The 23,298-nt window shown below is 41.4% G+C and overlaps 1 protein-coding gene across 1 annotated transcript in view; it reads left to right on the forward strand.

Moving 5' to 3' along the window:
* MYO3B (myosin IIIB) overlaps positions 1–23,298 on the forward strand; it is a 351,459-nt gene that overhangs the window by 292,835 nt on the left and 35,326 nt on the right. Inside the window, exons 29-32 of the mRNA XM_069733111.1 lie at positions 529–643; positions 4,695–4,752; positions 10,268–10,361; positions 21,313–21,419. Of these exons, the coding sequence (XP_069589212.1) occupies positions 529–643; positions 4,695–4,752; positions 10,268–10,361; positions 21,313–21,419 (374 nt within the window). The remainder of the gene's footprint in view (positions 1–528; positions 644–4,694; positions 4,753–10,267; positions 10,362–21,312; positions 21,420–23,298) is intronic.

Consider the following 23,298-nt stretch of genomic DNA (forward strand, 5'->3'; position numbering starts at 1 on the left):
GAATCTCGACACTTATGCCGTGCGCACTGTTTTAATTCACAAAGTCTGCAGTCATATATTGTCAAACCTGGACAACCCCTTTGTAGGAGCTATCCCTTTTTTAGAAAATGTATGCCATACACTGAAATAGGAAAAAAAAAATCCTTAAGTATTACACTTTCCGAGTTGAGCACTGAGTCTTTGCTGCTGCTCTGGTCTCAGTTTTGGAGGCAGCGGTGACATCACGTTGACAGTGCTGCAGACGATCACTGAGCTGAGGGACATCTACAGCACATGGGCAGAGCCGCTGAATCTTTATTGGCTGCAGTGGTCGACATGATATCTCTGCTGCAGCAAAACAACAGACTGGCTCTACTGCAGAAAGTCGACAGGACCAGGGAGGACGAGTAATAGTTTTGTTTATTTTTGGTTGTTTTTTTTTATGACAAACTCAGCATTATGATAAGTCTCTTTCCCATATAAATATTTACTTGCGAATTTTGTACTATTAAGTATTTTTGCCAATATTTGCTTTTTATCTTTTTATAGCATTTAAGGGGTATATAGCCAGAAAGAATTATATTGTACTGAAGGAGAGCAAACCAATTACATTCACAGATGGATCTCCCAGCCGGACTTGCGCCATTTACAACAACAGAAAATGGTAAGTCAACATCTAAAATAACTTCTGAATTTATGCAAAGAAAATCCCAAATATTTTACAATAAATATTCTCCTTGGAGTTCAGCTGCCAATCTCTATGTTCAGTTGGTCCCATTTTCATTCAGTTTTCCCGTCCTGAATACCTGCCCAGTAATAAAGTGGCGCTCATCCAACAGTTATATGATGTGTATGACCAGTATTACCAGTGTAAATAAGAGCAACGTTGTCCACTACTTTTACATTAAAGACCTATCCTTAGGATAGATGACATCTGAGTGCTGTCCGAGTTTCGTGCACTCAGAGAATGGAGAAGATAGACACCTTTTTTCTCTATCTTTTTATTCAAGAGACTCAGAGCACACTATGATCACACTCTGATCAGTGTTTGATCGGAGTGTGATTAGCATAATTGGTTCCATTCTCTCAGGTGAGAGAATCTACTGCCATCTGCACCTGCCTTTATGCTGAGAACACAGGGTGTAGGCAAGTCATGTTGCTGAAATTCCCCCCACCCATTGTTGAAGAAGAGCAAAAAGAAACCCTGGTATATTTTTTGATAAAATAAAATGTAACTTTTATTTAATATATCTATAAAATTAATAAACAGACAACAATCACCGTGCAAATATGTGACGCCCCAGGGTCCTGGTCGTTGCAGTGGCATTGCTTTCCTCACGGGGAGAGTGATGTCACGCTTGGAAGCGATGAAAGATCTCTTTTATCAGGCAATCACATACGCACAACATGTTCATACTCCAGGCCAGAAGGGGGAGTTCTGAACCCAGATTAAGGGGAACTTCCCTATACATTCTGGTCTGGAAGGAAAGAAGTTTTCGGGCAGTCTGTCAGAGGACAGAGGAGAGTGCAGTCGGACAGTGAGTGTCAGCAGAACAGAAGAGGCCGTGTAGCCAGAGTTGCTACAGCTCCTAGAGAAAGAGAATTAAGAAGGAAAGGACAGCATGTGGAAAGTGTGCAGGAGAGAAAAGGCACAGGAGAGTGACACCAAGTGAGCAGAGCAGTGATTTGGCTACCTCCGTGGCTGAGCGCAGATTCTGGTATCCGGAAGACTGAGGCCGTGTCGGACTTTAAGAGACATAGCTGAAACCGGCAGGACAGCTGAACTTTAAGTTACTTGTCCGCCTTTACACCCAAGAGGTACAGTGACACATAGGGCCCGGGTCGTGATAGAGACCCTATAAAAAGGCTCGTATCACCTGTTATACGGGTTTGTGTCCTAACCTTTATGGGGGAAAGAGAGGAACTGTGAGGACCTTATCAGAAGCCATAGGCAGTAAGGGACTACAACACCACCACGCTTTGAGGAAGGCTTTCATCTCCACCTGGTAAAGGGGACTCTGGATTCGCTTCTAAGCTGGCCGGACCCTGCCTACCCTGTGATCTGGTGTCCTGGACTGAGGTTGCCTGAAGCTTCAGTAAACCAGGTAAAGAGACTGCAAACATGTGTCCTCCGTTTCTTTACTGCACCATTCACCATCTTCACCTATATATCGGGAGCCCTGGGGACCTACTTCACTTGTGGGAAGTTATTCCATCTAGCTGCCATCACATCACCCCAGCGGACCCCTTTAAGCAGCGTTGGTCCTCTCTGACCGAATACCACAGGTGGTGTCACGAATCAAACTTTATTCAATTCCCTTTTACATGGGTGCCCAGGGCCACGGACCTGGTCACCGCCATGACACATCCCCTCAAGTACCGGACCCGGTGCCAAGTACCCTACGGACCTGGCGGGTGACTCAAATATAGTGATACATATATGCTAGCCACCTTAGGGAGAGACCCAAGTTGGGCTAAATGTAGCGGGACGAAAGAGACCGAAAAGCCCTCTACTTAAAGGAAATACATAGTGGATGCTTTCCTGAAACGGAAAGTACTTGCAAGCAGCATAATACAAAGAATAGCAGGTTTACCCAGAATCCTTTGCAGTAGGCGGAGCTATGCAAATCATCTCTTTCCACCCCTGTCTAATCCACAGCGCTTGGAACCGCCAAGCGTGCAATGCTGCGGATTAGTTTCTAAATTTACACAGCCAACCAATTCCTACCTGTGGACACGTGTTTCGGGCTTTAGGCCCTCATCAGCACAGGGCTGGAATTGGTTGGCTGTATGGAGTGGGGCTCGGTGAGCAAGCGATACATATATGCTAGCCACCTTAGGGAGAGACCCAAGTTGGGCTAAATGTAGCGGGACGAAAGAGACCGAAAAGCCCTCTACTTAAAGGAAATACATAGTGGATGCTTTCCTGAAACGGAAAGTACTTGCAAGCAGCATAATACAAAGAATAGCAGGTTTACCCAGAATCCTTTGCAGTAGGCGGAGCTATGCAAATCATCTCTTTCCACCCCTGTCTGATCCACAGCGCTTGGAACCGCCAAGCGTGCAATGCTGCGGATTAGTTTCTAAATTTACACAGCCAACCAATTCCTACCTGTGGACACGTGTTTCGGGCTTTAGGCCCTCATCAGCACAGGGCTGGAATTGGTTGGCTGTATGGAGTGGGGCTCGGTGAGCAAGCGATACATATATGCTAGCCACCTTAGGGAGAGACCCAAGTTGGGCTAAATGTAGCGGGACGAAAGAGACCGAAAAGCCCTCTACTTAAAGGAAATACATAGTGGATGCTTTCCTGAAACGGAAAGTACTTGCAAGCAGCATAATACAAAGAATAGCAGGTTTACCCAGAATCCTTTGCAGTAGGCGGAGCTATGCAAATCATCTCTTTCCACCCCTGTCTGATCCACAGCGCTTGGAACCGCCAAGCGTGCAATGCTGCGGATTAGTTTCTAAATTTACACAGCCAACCAATTCCTACCTGTGGACACGTGTTTCAAATATAGTGCTCACTATGTTGACGCTACACTTTACACCCTATGCTGAGTGTCTGCCTGACAGCGGAGGTTGGCACCCTAAACATATAAACGAGTAATGGCGCCCCCGCTCCTCTACGGCTGTCCCTTTGAACTCCTGAACCCTATGTTTGTGCTTCATTCAGTCCGTCATTTATACAGACATAGGGGAAGAGAGCATGATAGTGTACCATCCGAGGACTAGCAATAAAGACAGACAATTGGTAAATGTGCAAAAAAAGGGTAGTGAGCACTATATTTGCACAGTGATTGTTGTCTGTTTATTAATTTTATAGATATATTAAATACAAGTTACATTTTATTTCATAAAAAAAATATACCAGGGTTTCTTTTTGCTCTTGATTCATTAAACCCTACCAACATATGGTTTCTTAAAATTATATGGTTTCTTAAAATTTCCCCACCCATCGCTGCCAACAGCCCCATGATTTTGTCTCAAAATTGATCAGCCAATGACCAGGACTGGGTGGATGTAGCATATACCATGTGCTGTCAGCCCCTCCATGTGGTCTCACTCGAAGTCCATAGAAGACAAGGAGATAAGCAAATACCATATGCCTCTGACAGAAGATCTCAGGTCAAAAAAAGAAGTTAAGCCACGATAAAGAGAAGAGTTTGTGTAGAAACTATTGACAATCATATTGTAAATAGAGTTTAAAACTAGGCCAGTGGTGCCAAATTGGTGGCTTGAGAGCCATGTGTGACCGAATGTGGCTTAAGTTCTGCCTTTTGGGAAGGCAGGTTTACCCCCATGGCAATGACCAGGCATGAGTGCTCCGATATGCTGAGTGCTCTGCCCAAATTTAAAGAACGAAGGAACTGCTCTGTATCCTCCTCTGCTATGGGGGCACTGTTGTAGCTTTTTCATCTTCAAAGTTGACGTATACATAAATGGAGGAAACACAGCAAAAAAAAAAATAGAAAAGCCACATATGTGTACCAGCCCGCACGGACTTTAATTTGAGACCTCTACAATATGTCACCTTGACCATTACTGATCTTAGGGAATTCTTTATATAACTTTCCAAAAACAATCTTGAATATTTGTACATATTCAGTATGTTTTGTCTATAAAATGTTTTATTTCCTGTACTTTGGTACGAAGTGAATGTATTTGAGTAATTGTATTTCATAGATCACTTAATCTCATTTCTCTTCTCCCAGGCAAGAGAATTGTGATACTACTCATTTCACAAACAGCCTGGACCCGGAGTTGGAGAAGGTAGTCTTACGTGGAGGCTCTGAACGCCGCATTGTTACTCCACATTCCTCTGTCTACTGTTCATAGTTGTGTTCACGGCTATTTGGCTGAACCATGTGAACATGAAACCGTTAGTTATGTTTTGAAGTCTCTGAGACAAAAGCCCCGCTTGCTAAGAACTTCGGTTCTGTAGAAAGACAGGGAGGTACAGTGAAAAGAGAGTATCAAAAGGCTGAAAATTTGCTGCGGAGAATAAAACGCGAGTTGCTCCCCGAGGTGGTGTGTCTGTGCACTCCGCTTAGCTACAGATGTTACAGCCTCTATTTTAGTAAAGACCTCAGGTTCTTTGGTAGCACTTTGATATCCTGCTCGAATTCAATATGTGAAATGGAGGAGTCTTTCTGTGACTTGGAGCACAGTACAAGCTTTGAAGTTTGATCCAATTTTTGCTGCTTACCATTTGATGTTGAAAGGATGAAATGAAGAAAAATGTACAGTTTTTTTGCCAGTAACTCTGTAGAGCATATGTAAGATAAAAAAAAATATCAAAATCCGCTGGATGATGTACTTAGAAATGTTAAGCAGATTAATACCTTCCTATAGCTTTTTGCTGATACAAATGAAACACGAGGGGGGGGGGGGGGAGGACAGCGCATAATGTGCTCGGAGATTCTCAGTCTATAAAATGGTTTTAAAGGAGCATGTTCTCAAAAATGTTCCGTCATCTCAGCTACTTGCCGTTTTCTGCATCTACTGGATTGTTCTTGGGGACGTAAGGAGTTAAAAGGCCTCCAAGTTGTCACCACTGTGGATTTCTCACTCTTGAGTTTTTGTCTCCATTTCTCTTTAGCTCCCTACATTATTTCTATTTTTTATCACAGGGTGACTATGACATCGGGTGAGTGCTATCGGTGCGGGCTTACTTGTATAATAGTAAGCTTAAGGTCATGTTCACACTAGCAGTATTTGGTCAGTATTTCACATCAATCTTTATAAGGCAAAACCAGGAGTGGGTGATAAATGCAGAAGTGGTGCATATGTTTCTATTATACTTTTCCTCCTGGTTTTGGCTTATAAATACTGATGTAAAATACTGACCAAATACTGAACGCTTCCCAAGGACATTTATCACCTATACGCAGGATAAGTGACAAGTGTAAGATCACTGGGGGGGGTCCGGCCTGACCAATTATTACCCTCCATTCCCAAGAATTTAGGCCTCAAAGTTTCCTTTGTAAATGAAGCAGCGGTGTGCATGGTCAACCACAAATCAATGTGCAAAACATCTACATTCACACAGGGGATTTTAGGGGGCACATTGTCAAGATCCAAGGGGGTCCCAGTAGCTGGACTTTCTGCGATCACACATTATTATCTTTATTAGTTATTTTTTTATTTTGCAGATACCCAGCATAAAGTAATGTTTGAGTATTATATGCGCGGGGGTCACAAGAACGTATAAAATACAGAAAAGTAGTAGTATTCTTTTTTCTCTTGTCATACGTGTACAGTCCGTTTTTTTAATTAGCAGCTATTAATCTTTTACAAGACCATTTACAGTTTCCTAGGATACAGAATTGTAATATATCCGTAAAAATTGGATGCCACTCTGATGGTCTGTATAGCATCTGATTTTTTTTTTCTCGCACCCATCCAATTTCGGAATGAAATCGCAGCATGCTTCAATATTTTTTTTTTTTTTCACGCCGAATACACCTGAAAAATAACGCAGATCTACTCTGCCTCATGGAATAACATTGGTCCGAGTGTAATCTCTTTTTTATCAGATTGCACTAGTCTAATTATATGGGTGTGAGCGAACCCTAACTGGGCTCAAAGGGTAAGCTTGCCCACCTCTAGTAAAATTGGGATGTGTAGGTTTTAAGAACCCATAGGCATTAATATTTCCAAATGTTCTTTTTATCAACCAAACATGACAGCCATTCTAAAGCTTCTTCGGGGTGCGGTCCTGTTTCGTACACTTGTGGTGGATCAGAATTCTGTTGGATTCTGTTATGTTATACCTTGGTCAGTAACAAAGAGGAAGGTTCCCATCACAATACCTGTTACATGTCCAGAACGACTTAAAAAGCATAACTACTACTGTTCCTATGTCTTTGCCCAATATGCCAACCACTAGCTACTACCGAGCCCAAAAAGTAGAGGTAGGGGAGGGAGAAAATAGAAATTTACAATGTACAATGGAAATTTAAGTGCATAAATTCACGTCCTGAGCTCCCTTTCTTGTATAGGTGGTCATGCTACAGTGCGGACCCATTGCAAATTTTATTTTAGGTCCCCATGGTTTCTAATACTCTACCTCCTACTGTGTGTTTTTGGAAATATTCCTTGATGAGATGATGAACAAATCTAAATATTTAGTACGATACACATGTGCCCCGATTCATTAAGTCATCACCAGTCATAATGAGGAGTCGTTATGGAGTCAGAGGCACCTGATTCATTAAGAGGAGTCTTAAAAGTGGCGTATTGCCACAAATCTTACTGCAGTTAGGAAACACCACAACTAGTCATGAATTGGAAAAGTGGGCATCACCTTGCCCCATCCCACCACGACTCCACCTATTTCGTCGGAGCTGACCAAGACTGGCGTGAAAACGCCAAAAGTAACAAAAACTTTTTAGACTTTGCATTTTGCAAAAATTGTATTTATTTTAGAGTGTAAAAACGTTGATAAATTGGGTCCTTAGTATATGTAGCCCTAGGGGTCTCTCTCCAGATCTTTGGGCTTAGGCTGGGATCACACTTGCGAGAAACTCGCACGAGTCTCGCATCTCAATACCTGGCACTGCCGCTGGCTCTCGGGACCGGAGCGTGCATGTTATTTTATGCTGCTGAGCGCTCTGGTCCGAGTGCCGGCTTTGAGATGAGAGACTCGTGCGAGTTTCTCGCAAGTGTGATCCCAGCCTTAGACTGAGACCCCTAGGGCTCCAGCATGATCTCCTGCTTCCCATAGTTTGTGTTACAGTGTACTGATTTACCATTAGAAAATACTATCTAGTATCTTTTAATATGATCTTGTCAATTATTTTTCATCTGTGAAATTAATAAAACTCGTTTAGTTTTTTATTCCTTGTCCCTAACATTATAACAACTTTCTCTATGGCTTTTTTGAAAGCTAATAAGCTTGAATGCTAGGCAAAAAATCTTTTTAAAGGGAATCTGTGAGCAGGCTTTTGCTATATAATCTGAGAGCAGCATGATGTAGAGACAGGGAGGCTGATTCCAGGGATGTGTCACTTACTGGGCTGTTTGCTGTAGTTTTGTTATAATCCCTGTTTACATTGCTATAGATATAGCTGTGCTATCACTGCTGAACTGTGTATAACCCCGCCCACACCCCTAATTGGCAGCTTCTTGGGTGGGGTTACATAGGTTAGTTGGACTGTCTTGCATGTGACACCTAGTCCTGCTGTGATAATCTCCTACTGATAAATCCCTGATTGTATTAAAACTACAGGAAGCTTCCTAGCAAGTGAGACATCCCTGGAAAAAGGCTCTGCTCTGTAAAATTAAAATAGTTTTGGGCTTAAAACCCAGGACAAAGCTCCATAAATTTATAATGCTTGGTCATTTTTTATTTAACATCTTGAGCAGTATGAGCCATGCCCATGGATTATTTTTAACCCGTTCAAAATTCGTCCAATTTCCCATTCATAATCAGTCACTTTTCTTTTTCATATATGTGGGTCTAAAAACTATAAAGTGTTTTCTCACTTGGTCATTCAAATCAAGGTTTATTTTTTTCATGATATTTAAAGCTTTATGTTTGCAAATGTCAAGGATCCTGGATGTAACTAGTGCCGGGAGATTACACACTGCAGTAAGGGAGCCCAGAGCAGAATGGCAGAGAACTCACTGGATAGCAAGCAGGACCTGAACCATGTGACAGAGGGGGAGTGGCCAGGGATGGAGCCAGGCGCCGGAGAGTAGTCAAACATACCTAAGTCAATAACCAGGAGATAAGCAAGGTACTGGAGGGTGAGACAGAAGGATAGTCAGGTGGAAGCCGGAGGTCAGAAAGCCGAGAGAATCAAACAGACCAGATCGAGCACAGACAGCAAACAAACAACACAGTATGCACACGCACACCAGGGGGTCAGGCACACAGACAAAACGAAAGTATAACTGACAGAGAATCCTAGTCCAGTGTGGGTATAAATATCCCTCCCAGATCCAAAAGGAGGCCATAACAATTAACCCTGAGAGGGCAGGTCATTAACCCTGTCCAAACCATGACAGCAAATACCAAGGAAAAATGTAAATAATAAAAGGAAATGCATGGCAGTTTTCACCCATTTTTTTTCCAAATTATTTTAAAGGCCAATAAAATACATTTTAAATTGTGTTACTTGTGAATTAGCAGTTCATTTTTATAGCGAAAGCATGTTTGAGGTTTTTTGGGTGAGGGGACGAGTATAGAAACAAGTATGGATTGGCAATGCCTTTCTACTTTTTTTTAATTTGGCTATCTTTCTTGATTTTTTTTTTATTGTTTTACTTTCATTTTTTTTTATCTAATGCTTTGTACCACCTATTAACACTTTCAGTCCTGGGGCAATTTTCCATTTACGTATTTTAATCCTTGTTCCAAGAGCTATAACTTTTTATTTTCCTATCAACATAGCCATACGAGGGGTTGTTTTTTTGCAGGATGAGTTGTTCTTTTGAATTACATAATTTATCTTATGTGATGCACTGGAAAACGGAAAAAAAATCCAATTGCAAAAAAGTGCAATTTCACAAATCTTTCTTTTTTTTTGTGAGGGGGAGGGTAATTTACCATGTTCACTATATGGTTAAACTAGCAATATGATTCTCCAGGTCATTATGATTGCTTAGATAACAAATATCTATTATTTTTTTTATTTTGCTGGTTGACAAAAAAAATCTGAAAGTTGTAAAAGTTAAAAAAAAACAAACACTTTGCTTGTGATGCCATTTTCTGGGACCCATATCACTTTCAATTTTTGGGAAAAAGGGCTGTGTGATGGCTTATTTTTATAGCTCTGAGCTGACGTTTTTATTGATACCATTTTGGGGTAGATAAGATGTTTTGATTACCTGTTGTGTTTCAATTTTTTTTTCTCATTATGCAGATTAATTTATGTTATATTTTGATAGATCAGATTTTTACGAAAGCATCGATACCAAATATGTGTTTGGGGTATTTTTTACTTGTTATATTTAGATTTTTTAATGGGGCAAAAGAGGAACGATTTGAACTTGTGTTTTTTTTCTACTTTTTTCATATTTTTCAAAACTTAAAAAAACTTTCTACTGCATTTAAAGTCCCCATAGGCGACTTACTTGTAAAGCTGCTATTGTCTGATCGCCTATGCTATACATAGCAGTGAATCTGCTGACAGTCTCAATTTAAAAACAATGTGGAGTATTGCCTGTAAGACAGACTTAAAGAAAGAAAAGATCCTGTGATATATGGTTTCTCATGGTTTAAAAGTAAAGAATTCAGTATAAATATTAATAAATCTAAATGTTCTTGTTTCATTTTAAGGATTTTGATGTCTTAAATCTGCATAATGCGGACAGTACACACATGAACAGAGCAAGACAGCACTTTAGCACCCTTGGACCGCGCACAAGTACAGGTAAAGGACTTTAATAACAGTAGCTTATACAAAAAAAATACCCTGTGGTCCTGCAAATACTTTCAGTAGCTTCAGAATTTCTAAGTTTATAAGATGTAAATTCGGATGAAAGTTCTGCTACTAAATTCCCACTTACTCCTAAGTACCAATTCTAAAGACAATCTCTGACAATCCGATATCTGTAAAATTTAGCGAGTGGTCCGCATACATCTCCTCTGTAATGTGGGTCTGTCATTGGTCGCTTGGCAGAGCTAAAATGGCTACTCTGGTCAGACTTGGCACAAATCACTCTGTTTACCAGATCCCAGGGGTTGCTATGGGATCTATTGGTTGGGAGCCTCAGAGTCAACTGCTGGCCGGTGGTGCAGGCTGGCAGAAAGCTTGGTCCAGTAGTTGGATAAGATCAAAATACAAAATCGTGAGGCTGGAGAGTAGTCAAAAAATGATCCAAGGTCAAAATCATGAATGTCCACATCGAATATGATCAGAATACTCAGAGGTTCACTGAAGCTAGTCAAGTTATAACTGGCAATGGACAGCAGGATTTTAGGAGCCCAGGCTACACATTAGGGAGGAAACACTGACAGAAGATAACTCTCGATTTCTCAGCCTAGACGGAACTACAAGTCCCAGAGGACAAAAAAAACTAGAGTTGTCAGTACAGCCCAGTAGGAACAGGAAGAGCAGGCACTCCTACACTCTGTGCGGTTTTAATAGTTGAAAGTAGACTTTATCCATAGAGCTGTAGTGGTACGATGAAAGGTTTTTAGTACTCAGTATAAAAAAGGTTATCAATGGTAACTTGAAAAAAAAAAAAAATGAATATGGACGTCCTGTCTATCTCTCCTCGCACTCCTCTGTAACCTGCACAGCGCAACTATGTCCATGCCCTGAATACTGAATAAAGGACTTTCACATTCTTTGAATTGGTGAGTGATGCATGTTCTTTTTTCTTCAAGTTACCACAGTTAACAGTTGGGACTAGCCCAGAATGGGAGGGGCTATGTGGGGATACAGGAGACATCTTCCTGGTAGTGAGTCAGATAGGGCCTAGCAACCAGTAGTAAAAGACCTAAGGTCTAATAGCTTGCAGACTTGCATGTTAAAGGGTGTTGTGTGCGTAATGGTTGGACATCAGATAATGTGCCCTAAGTACTAAGGAAATGTGAAGCAACAATTGACAGATTGGAACCCAGGCTATTTAAAAATGGTATGGAACTTTGCCTAGGGGGTAGCTGAAGACCCACTTATAGCGGATTGAAAGCAGAGTGAACTGTATCAAAAGGAAGCTACCGAACAATTGTTTTTTCTATTTTTTATTTTTAATACAGACTGTGGAAAAAAAAAAGTTGAGAAATCTTGCAGTTTTCACACAGTCCAGTGGGACTTTTTATGACTTTCATTTCTTGTTGTTTCAGGAAAGAACACATGTACATTAGCAGCAATGAACAGACTGTGAATCCATCTTTTATATTGAAGCATCTAATTAGCGTGTACAAAGGTCATTATGAAGGGAGGGGAGCTGTGACATCACTTATTGTGATTGGTAGATCCTGTGTTATCAGCTGTGCAAACATATAGAGATGTTGAGTCACTACTCATGGGTAAACCGTGAGACAGGGTAGTCAGGAGGTCCAAGGTCAGATACCCGGAGTGCTCGCAAGTCAAAGGCTTGATCAGGAAACAGTGCGGGGTAAAATGCCAGGAGGTTAAGTCAAAACCAGAGAGTACAACAAACAGATAGTCAGAGGCCAAGTGCGGGGTCAGATACCTGAAGTGTCAAATACTGAAGGAATAATCCACACAAATTGTCACAACAGATCCAAAGTCATAAACAACATAAGACACACACAGCAAGCACACACACCTAACTAAAGCAAAGCTACAACTGACAATCTGCTGCTCACAGCTAGCCAGCTAAATATCTAGCAAATCATTGAAGGACAGGAGGAACGTGGGGAAATGCCCACAGACTATTATTATTATTTATTGTTATAGCGCCATTTTTTCCATGGCGCTTTACATGTGAGGAGGGGTATACATAAAAACAAGTACAATAATCTTAAACAATACAAGTCATAACTGGTACAGGAGGAATGAGGACCCTGCCCTCGAAGGCTCACAATCTACAAGGGATGGGTGAGAATACAGTAGGTGAGGGTAGAGATGGTCATGCAGCGGTTTGGTCGATCGGTGGTTACTGCAGGTTGTAGGCTTGTCGGAAGAGGTGGGTCTTCAGGTTCTTTTTGAAGGTTTCGATGGTAGGCGAGAGTCTGATGTGTTGTGGTAGAGGGTTCCAGAGTAGGGGTGATACGTGAGAGAAATCTTGTATACAATTGTGGGAAGGGGAGTAGAGTAGGAGATCTTGTGAGGATCGGAGGTTGCGGGTAGGTAAGTACCGGGAGACGAGGTCACAGATGTATGGAGGAGACAGGTTGTGGATGGCTTTGTACGTCATGGTTAGGGTTTTGTAGTGGAGTCTCTGGGCAATGGGGAGCCAGTGAAGGGATTGACAGAGGGGAGAGGCCGGGGAATAGCGGGGGGACAGGTGGATTAGTCGGGCAGCAGAGTTTAGAATGGATTGGAGGGGTGCGAGAGTGTTAGAGGGGAGGCCACAGAGCAGGAGGTTGCAGTAGTCAAGGCGAGAGATGATGAGGGCATGGACTAGGGTTTTTGCAGATTCATGGTTGAGGAATGAACGGATTCGTGAAATATTTTTGAGTTGAAGTCGGCAGTCGGCAGACTAGGCCAGACTGAGCAGCAGGGCTGTCAGCCAAAATGCTGACAGCTCAGCACGTCCCAGGATCAGATTGACTGACTTGAACGGTCACTCACAAAACCGACATTCCAGCACATTCCAGATTCCATAGGGCGTCTGAGCTGTCACTCACAGTGTCCCTAGGCCACAGTCAGTTATGAAACCATGACAGAGATATTAGCGGTCATTGTAATCCTGCCTCTGATGATAATGAGCCTGCTGAAAGCTCTTCCTGAAAGGACATGAAGTAGGAGTCTAGAAAAAAGCCCCTGTGTGCGGTGTGAAACTTGCAAGATTACTCATTTTGTTTTTTTAATAAAGATCACAATATGAAACAAAAATTCCTAAAATACATGCAATATAAAAATTGGATTTAAACAATAGTTAAGTTTCCGATGATAGCCTGTTTTTACGACCTAGTTTTTTTTAGCCAAGTTTGCAAAAAGGGGGTGTGTTGTGAATTCTGTGGCAGAGCTCCCTCCTGTGGTCACAAGTGGTACTTCGGCTGATTCTCTCTGTGAGCTTCTGTTGGTGGAGGGAAGTGGTACTGCGGCTTCTGAGTTTCCTCCGTCAGGTGATCTGGTGAGGTCGTTAGGTGCTTCTCTACTTAACTCCACCTAATGCTTTGATCCTGGCTTCCTGTCAATGTTCCAGTGTTGGACTTGCTTTTCCCTGGATCATTCCTGTGGCCTGCTGCTCTGCATAGCTAAGTTCTTCTTTGCTATTTGTTTGCTATTTTTTCTGTCCAGCTTGTCTAATTTGTTGCTGGAAGCTCTGGGACGCAAAGGGTGTACCTCCGTGCCGTTAGTTCGGTACGGAGGGTCTTTTTGCCCCCCTTTGCGTGGTTTTCTTTAGGGTTTTGTGTAGACCGCAAAGTTACCTTTTCTATCCTCGATCTGTTAAGAAAGTCGGGCCTCACTTTGCTGAATCTATTTCATCTCTACGTTTGTCTTTTCATCTTAACTCACAGTCATTATATGTGGGGGGCTGCCTTTTCCTTTGGGGTATTTCTCTGAGGCAAGGTAGGCTTATTTTCTATCTTCAGGCTAGTTAGTTTCTCAGGCTGTGCCGAGTTGCATAGGCAGAGTTAGGCGCAATCCACGGCTGCCTCTAGTGTTGTTTGGAGAGGATTAGGGATTGCGGTCTGCAGAGTTCCCACGTCTCAGAGCTCGTTCTATGATTTTGGGTTATTGTCAGATCACTGTATGTGCTCTGACCGCTATGTCCATTGTAGTACTGAATTGCCTTTCATAACAGGGGTGCTGCAAGAATGCCTTGTGTGGCTGACATCCATTACATGGGCCCCCATGCTCAATTCACTCATATTTGACATTACCAGCAAATAAGAAGCATTCACATCTGGGATAATCAATGGTGAAGATGATTTTTGCTTGTGTCAAGTCTACATATATGATAATATCACAGATTATATAAGTAAACTTGCCACACATCTAATTTGTTGGCCCAGATCTCACTGTTAGGCCAAGTAATGATGCTATCCAAAGTGATCTTTATCAAAAGCTGATCTTTACAGGCTTGATGAAAATGTGGTCAGAAAATGAGCTCGAATAGCCTTTGGCTGTTTGGCTGTATTAAAATATTGCTAATGAACTTGTTTTAATGTTATGATGGAATTTTAGTGCCGCTTCCGATAGGTTTTAGCCTCCAGCAGTAATCATACGTAATATAAGGCTCTGAGTAGGACTGCTCTGCTGCTTAATGTAATTTAGGGAATGAAGATCAAAAGTAATGAGAACATAATCCAAATTGCATGCTATGGATAAATAAGAATATTAATACGATATCAAATTATAATTAACCTGGGCCATCATCTAATTTATTAAAAAAGCATAGAAGGCGTTCAGGGAAAGTATAAAAGGTGGAGGCGATTACTAATAGACTTGAGACCCCTGCAAATATTTGGAGAAAAAGGGATGTCAGTGACTGCAATGAAAAACTATCAGGGAAATACCATGACAGAAAGGGACCAGAAGAGTGCGGTTTATGGTTTCACGCACTCCTGCATTGGTTAGAAGTACTTCACCATCATATTAAAGAGTGCAGTGTTTTCCTTGCTAGCAGTGCAAGGGTTAATTTGTTCAGCGGAAGCTCGTGGAGTTTCCTACCTGTATTGTCTCAGCTGCTCAGTGTTGGACACTCCCCTCTGCTATATGTTATTGCCTCTGGCATTTAGGGATTGCCAGTGTTAGTTCTTACTGCCTGGTTCTGAAGTTGGAGGTGCTGTTCGTGGTTGGAGTTGGTGTTTGGAGATTGTTCAGGAGAGTGTTGCTTGGAGTTTTGTCCGTGTGTTCATCCTCATTATATCCTATTTGTTTTTTGCTTCCTTTAACTCCCCTGTGCCCCTCTCTGTTTGGTGAATATATTTTGTATGGCTGGTATTTTCTTTTATTCCTGTTAATCTTCTCTTGTTTGTCTGGTTAGTGTGTTCCTATACAGTTCAGCTTCTCACTACTCTGGGTGTGAGGGGACAGATCAGAGTATTTATAGGAGCATAACAAGGCATGTGAACCCAGCATCCCCACCTTCAGGAGCAATCTGGGGGACAGGGATAGACCAGGGCACCCCTAGTTCTATGGACCTGGTAATCATCGAAAGTCCCAAAAACTTGCTTGACAAAAACCACTTAGAAATCCTGGCTGTTTGCCTTTATTATTGCTATTATGAACCTCCACTATTTTTTTTAAACTTCAACCTTAAAAGGTAATCTGTCAGCAGGTTTTTGCTATGGAATCTGAGAACTGCATATTGTAAGGGCAGAAAGTCTGATTCCAGTCATGTATCACTTATTGGACTGCTTGGTGCAGTTTTGATTAAAAAAAATCCATTTTTCTCTGCTATAAATTCTGAGCTCTGTATAACCTAAACCACACCGCTGATTGGCAGCTTCCTTTGTACATTGTACATTGATAGCTGGCTGACAATCAGTGGTGGAGGCAGGGTTGCACAGATGGACTGCCTGGCATGTGACACCTAGTCCTGCAGTGATTAGCTCCTGCTGATAAAACACTAATTGTATTGAAACTGATGAGCAAGTGCCGTTTCCCTGGAATCAGGCTGTCTGCATCTACATAATTCTGCTCTCAGATTAGATATAAAAAAAAACCTGCTGAGAGTTTCCCTTGAAGTCTAGTTTCATCAGTGCATTAGATCTGATTTTCATCCATTTTTGGTCCTTGTGTCTATTTTTACTATCTTTTGTTATTATATGCAAAAAAATAAATTCCAAAGATTCTCCTACCCATTAAAAGTAAGAAAGCAGCACTCAGTTGACACATGGATGGCATCCGGGTACTGTCCTTTCTGTTCACAGACCCATTGATTTGACTGAGCAAATTTGATTCATGACCCAGTTCAAAAACAAACATGTCTCCATTTTTTTTGCGAACACTCAGTCATGTGAACAACCCCATAGACTATAATGCATATGTGTTCTACCTGGGGAAAAAACACAGATAGAACATGTATGTGACAAACTGACATCTGAATTTTGCCTTACTTGTGTCAAGTGCTTAACTAGAAGAATAATTCCAATAGGGCCGGAAACGTTGGGACATACTTATTGAAAACATCCAGCAATTCTATCAATGTTCTTGTATGTTTAACATTTAGACTGTGTGCACATGTTCCGGATTTTTCACGTTTTTTTGCTATAAAAACGCAATAAAACCGCGAACAAAATGCATCCATTAAGCATCCTATTAATAGAATGCAATCCGCAATTTTTGTGCATATGTTGCGCTTTTTTCCGTGAAAAAAAAACGCAGCATGTTCATTAATTTTGCAGATTTTTTGAGGATTTCCTGCTATTTAATGCATTGGGAAGCTCCAGAAAAAAAAAATGCAAAAAAATCCGCACAAAAACGCTCAAAAAACACGATAAAAACGCGCAAAAAAGGCATGCGGATTTCCTGTGGAAAAAGTCCGGTTTTGTTCAGGAAATTTCTGCAAATAATCCTGACATGTGCGCATAGCCTCACTCATTTTCAATACAGTATTATAAATGTGTTAATTTTATTCTGTGGCTCAGTATGATTAAACTCCTACCAAATTGGTGTAGTTCCTTTTCTTTTGGTACTTTTGCAACATAACAGCACATTAAATAAAAAATGTATTTTATGTTAACACATTCCAAGAGGCAACATTTTTGCATTTTATTTTTCCTTCAATGTAGCCAATGGAGGGCTTAATTTGTCCAACAAGAGTTATACTTTTAATGAAACCATATTGGATACATATAAATTATTGATTATTCTTTATTTTTTCGGGGGTGGGGGTGGGGTGGGGTGTTTAAAATAAAAGCAATTCCACCCTACATTCTTTAGATTACACAAATTTGTGGAGTAAATTATAATAATTTTTCAGACCACTCCCCACTAACTAAACCTTACCTACTTTTTCGTAAATGGAGAGAGGCGCATAGAAAGGAGAAAGGTTATACATTTTGGCACAAAACACAAACTTGTTTAACTCTCGCAGGTCACATCTATAACTCCTGAGTGACTGTCACACTATCAGATCGGTACTGAATGGAATCTCTTATCTCAGTAATTGGATGCTAATGATATTATAGATGCTTTTTCCATAGTCTCTTTCATCTTAAAATTACTGTTTGTACCTTGTTATCAGAAAGCTAAATGCTTTAGTAACGCATAAGTGTCTAATCTTCCAGCTATGAGTGATATTCTTTATGTGGATGGTAAGAAAATGCATGATAAGTTAAACTATTGGTAGGAACTTATTTCTGAAAAGTCCTAGAATGTCTTATAATAAGTCTACATAGGAGAAAAATTAACCGATTATTCTGATCGGACTTTCAGAGTTTGGTTCGAGCGTCATTCTTTTTTCTCGTACGTGGAAAAAAAAAAAAAAAAAAAAAAAGTTTCTTCACCTTCTCCATTCCGATCGGCCACAAAATTCAGACCACACCTTGATGTCATCCGAGTGCTGTCTGATTTTTTCACTGGCCCGTTGACTTGCATTGCCAATTTTTATTTGACTTTCGGATCAAAATCGGACATGTCTCATATTTTTCTCAGACTGCTCGGTCCACGGGGAAAAAAAAAATAGAATATCATAGTTATGAGTGCTATCCAAGAAAACCTCGAAAAGCACTTGTGTGTGAAAATTGGACATGTGAATGAATAAGCCCGAAGGGTAGGGGCTGGCAGGAGACATTACTATCTCACTAGTAGAATTTCTCTATAGTTAGAGCTCATTCAGACGTCCATTTTTTTCAAGTACGAGAGAAACGGTCCTAGTTTCATGAGTGATTTTGTTCAGAGTTTCACCAGATTTCTGTCAGTGTCATCCAAGTTTGGCCACAGTTTCATCAGTCTTTCTCAAATGAGAAAAAAAAATGTTTCTTTACCTTCTCTTATCTAGCAATCTGTGAAAACCAGCCAGCACACAAATGGCATCCTAGTACTGTCCGATTTTTTCACATCCCCTTAGACTTGCATTGCTCAGATCAATATCGGACATATCTCCGTAATTTTACGAGGACCAATCAGTCTGCAAAAAAAAAAAAAAAAAAAAAAAAAATCAAACATGTGAAGAGCCCCATAGATTATTCTAGGTACAAGTTCTGTCTGTAAAATATTCGAATAGAAACCTTACGCGAAAAACCGAAGTCTGAATGTGCCCTTAGAATGAAAGCCTTGGGTTGGGCGCTATGTTACAAGTTACATCTAGATGTATTGTAGTTTGCATAGAAATTGAGTAACTGTAAAACAAGTTGCCGCCTGCAAGGCCTGACTATGGGCATATTCACACAACGATATTTCTTTTCCATGTTGACTAATTTACCGTACAAATTATATAATTTAATAGAACTGTTCACATAGCTGTTTTAGGTTATGTCCATGCCATTAGTCTGTCTTCAAACAAACGGGACCATTCATCTTGTTCAGACGGCACGCTTACCAAAAAGAATCATTGTGTCTTAGTTTTCTCCATTTTGTAGAGAACACAGTACAAGCTACAATAGCTACGATGTGGACAAGTGCACAGCAACGCTCATGGACCCAGTAATTTTAGGGTCTTGAGTATCTGAGGGTCGCAACGTTCATTTCAACATGGGCTTAGGCTCACCAAATGTCCTATTCTGACGTGTTTTTGTAGATCACACTTGGCCACACAAGTCCATGAGTCTCTGTTAAAAACAGATGGTTGAATGTGCCCTTAGGCTTGATGGTGCTTTGTGCAGAATCTTCTGCTGATGCCGCCTCCTTTATGGTGTATTGTATAGTGCCCAAATAATACCATCGTAATGGCCCCCGTTTCATCAATTGAGCGTTTTTCTAAGTCATATTTTGTCTTGTCTTTTTACGCTGACAAATTTGGCACCAAATTTATCAAAATTGTGACAATATTTTGGATGATTTGGCTCAAATTCCAAGTTACTTATATTTTGTCTCTTGCTTTTTTGGCACCATTTGTGAGTAACGGGTCCCAAGAATCTTCTAAGCTTTAAAAAGTTGCACATTAATCCTCAACTATGCAAAAAGTGAGTCCGGTTTTGTTCTCCACAAGGGTATACTGTAATGTAACTGTGCAAAACTTTTTCAACAAGTTGCAAAAATGAACCAGGCTAAAACATCGGAACAACCAAAACCATGACCATAATGCTGACCAAAACAAAAAAAGACAAAACAAAGGAAAGCTACTGTTTCAATAAATGTATCTCCATTTTATAGCCAGTGTGCTGAATAGAAAATTAGGAAATTACTTTATTTACAGGAAATGTGAGCTGCTGTAGACGGAGGAGACAGATCTTGGAGATTGTCCTTCATGCACAGCTTATTTATCAGTCTGCACAATCTCTCTTCTGTCCTCCTTTCCTTACCTGTGCCCAAGCTTTATTCCTCACCATATTATTACTCGTCCACCTTTGTAGGCCAACTCACCAGTTTTTACCAGCTCTGCCAAAAATGGACCAAGCTGGGGCGGGATGTAGTGTGATGCCATAGCTCGTCTAATTCATGACGCTATGGCGTTCCTTAAGCCATAAATCTTATTACAGTCCCTGGATTTATGGCTGGGTGCATGGAGACACACAAGTCTCTTAATGAATCAGGAACATCTGGTGAGTGGCATAGGCCACCGTGTGCTCAGCCATAAATCTGGAGTAACAAAAACGCCACAGCTCATCATGAATTAAACGAGCTGTGGCGTCACACCCCATCCTTCCCAGCTTCGTTCATTTTTGACAGAGCTGAAAAAAACAGGTATCTTGAAATTGTACCCAAGGATGAGCCAGACATGTGCAAGTCCACAGTTCTCTTGCTGAGATCTTGGCTGATTTCTTTACATTTTGCCATGATGCTACACAAAGAAGAAGTGTGTTTCAGGTGTGCATTAAAAATGCATCCACAGATTTGTCTCAAATCAACTCAGATGTTGCAAAAAAAAAACCAAACCTATCGAAAGCTTCCAAACACATGACACCATCATTTGTGCAGTCCAGAATTCTTTAAAGGCATAATAATCTTAGTGAATTAAATGAGCTGTGGTATCACACCCCTGTCCCACCCAGCTTTGTTCATTTATAGAGGAGCTGAGAAAAACTGGCATGAAAAGTTGCCAAACATTTGCTCAACTTTGAGTATTATTAGTACAACAAAATGAACGATTGACTTCAAAACACCCCGTCATGAAGATTGGTGAAAAAAAAAAAAAAAACACCCGTCTTGATGAATAAAGGCCACTATTTGGGGACATGGTCTAAGAACCATTTTTCACTTTAGAAAAAAGGTGCAAAAGCAATGAAGAGTATCTAAATGGCACTGCCAGACAATTTACTAAAGTAACTACTACTACATGAATTAACAAGGGAATAAAGCCACATTCTATGATGCTGCATTTCCAAAACTTTGGCCACCAAGAGTGGAATTGTGAGTGCAAACTTCACATGTCAACATTATCCAAGCCAGTAGTGATAAGAGCGGACAATATGTCCTGTGCAATCTTAGGACTGGCTCTGGCTGCTCCTATAATTGTTAGTTTGACCTCTTGACAAATAATGCATCTACAACTAATTGAATATATAATTATCTTAGCCAATTTCTCATAATTTTTCCATCTTGTTTATAAATGGAAAGAAACGATTGGAGAGTGCAAATCATTAGATATCAGAGTTACCCGGTTATCACTGTTTGATGAATCTCATTACAGGTTCAGAAAATGACTATGAGAAAAAGCTGCGGACAACGAAAAGACGCTGTCAACAGCCCAAAACGTTGAACAGTCCTGAAGATAGCCTGTACTACAACCAGATAAATGTGAGTGTAAGGGGGTAATGCTGATATCTGACCACATTAATTTGGATTATGCAGGAAAAAAAAAGTAATATTCCAGCTTCCACACTTGTTACGAATGCTGTATAAAGGCATGCATACGTGCTGTGTTACATGCCTACATATATACATGCATGTACACTCATTTTCTACTTCCAGCAGGTACAACCAAAATAACCACAATACATATTTACATTATTTTGCATATGCGTCATACACAGATACATATTTGGCTCTTATTACATCTGAAGAAGACTTGGACTACTACTTTTGGAAGCTGAAAGAGCCTGGAGCAAGTAAAGAGGCACTCAGACACTTCGCTACACAGAAGGAGGCAGGCAAGATTCTTCTTCAGCCGCTAGTCCGACAGCGGCCGATGATTTCTACACCAGGCTAGAAGCTGCAGGCAGAATAAAGATGAAAACGCTGAGCAATAGTACTGCAAAATTGCTGTAGGATATACACCATTTTTTGCCATGCTTTTCTATAATTGCGTAAAAAAATGCAGAGTTTTTCCACAATTATGGAAGATTGTGGCAATTTTTCAACGTGTCACGCTCAGGGTGATGCTTCTAAGGTAGAAAACAAAAGGTGGACCCTCTGGACTGCGGCAATGAACCCCCCATGGACGAGCTAACCAGGTGGACCACCCCCTGTACAGGAGAGTTAGGGGCAGGCCCCTGAGGGACTATCGCCACAGAAGCTGGGGGACCAAGACGGAAAAGGAAGGGACACTAGGCTGACGAGAGCAGCAGGAACTAAGGACTAGCAAGGACAAAGCAGAAACGCAGAAGTGCTGGGACAGAGACTTGCAGGAATATCGCAGAGACACAGGAACTGGCGGAGCACCGCAGAGACATACGAACCGGTGGGGTACTGCAGAGACACAGAGATAGGCAGGAACACTGCAGAAACACAGAAAGAAACCCAAAGTTAGAGAGCACAGAAAAGCACAGAGATCACGGGCAGCCAAGAGCACTTCAATACACAAATGACCATCAGGCATAGGGGTGAGGAAGAGGCTGGTATTTGTAGCAGCGCTGCGCATTACCTCCAGGTGAGAGTCCTCGAGTAGGATAGAGAGGACAGGGCAGGAAGTGCAGGAGAGAGATTAGAAGTGGGCGCGTGCGCACCCAACGAGCAACAGAAGCCGGGAGCGAGCGCCGGAGGAGAGACGTTGCAGGAGAGGAGTCGCGCCGGGACGCCGAGGGCACGCAAGTATGACAGGGGGGGCAAGTGGCAGCGGCGTGACAGTACCCCCGTCTTTACGCCCCTTTTTTTTTTTTTTTTTTTTTTTAAGGCTAGAAAGAAACGTAGCCAAAATTCGAGGAGCCTGAATGTTCTCTAGAGGCTCCCAGGACCTCTCCTCAGGACCAAAACCCTTCCAGTCAACCAAAAATAAGGTTCTTCCCCTAAGTTTTTTCATAGCTAGGATGTCCTTAACCTCAAAGACATCATCCGCGGAAATAGGCGAAGGTGAACAAAGAGTTGAAGCATGAAACTGATTAAAAACTACTGGCTTAAGAAGAGACACATGAAAATAATTGGGAATACGAAGAGAGACAGGTAACTTAAGCTTGTAAGAAACGTCATAAATGTGAGTCAAAACCTCAAAAGGACCAATATAGTGGGGACCCAGCTTATGCTAAGGGATTTTAAAGGTGAATGAATTTTGAAGAAACCCAGACTTCATCCCCAGGATGGAATATGGGAGAATCGAGACGTCTTTATCCGCATGTCTCTTCATCCTAAGTTGAGCTAGTTCGAGGGCGGACTTGGTCTCCTGCCAAACCCTGGAGAACTTTCTAGACAGAAGTTCAGCCGCTGCTACAGTAGAGACAGGAGGAACCGGTAGAGGAAGGCC

The sequence above is a fragment of the Ranitomeya imitator genome, chromosome 7 (genome assembly GCF_032444005.1).
Source record: "Ranitomeya imitator isolate aRanImi1 chromosome 7, aRanImi1.pri, whole genome shotgun sequence".
Taxonomy (NCBI): domain Eukaryota; kingdom Metazoa; phylum Chordata; class Amphibia; order Anura; family Dendrobatidae; genus Ranitomeya; species Ranitomeya imitator.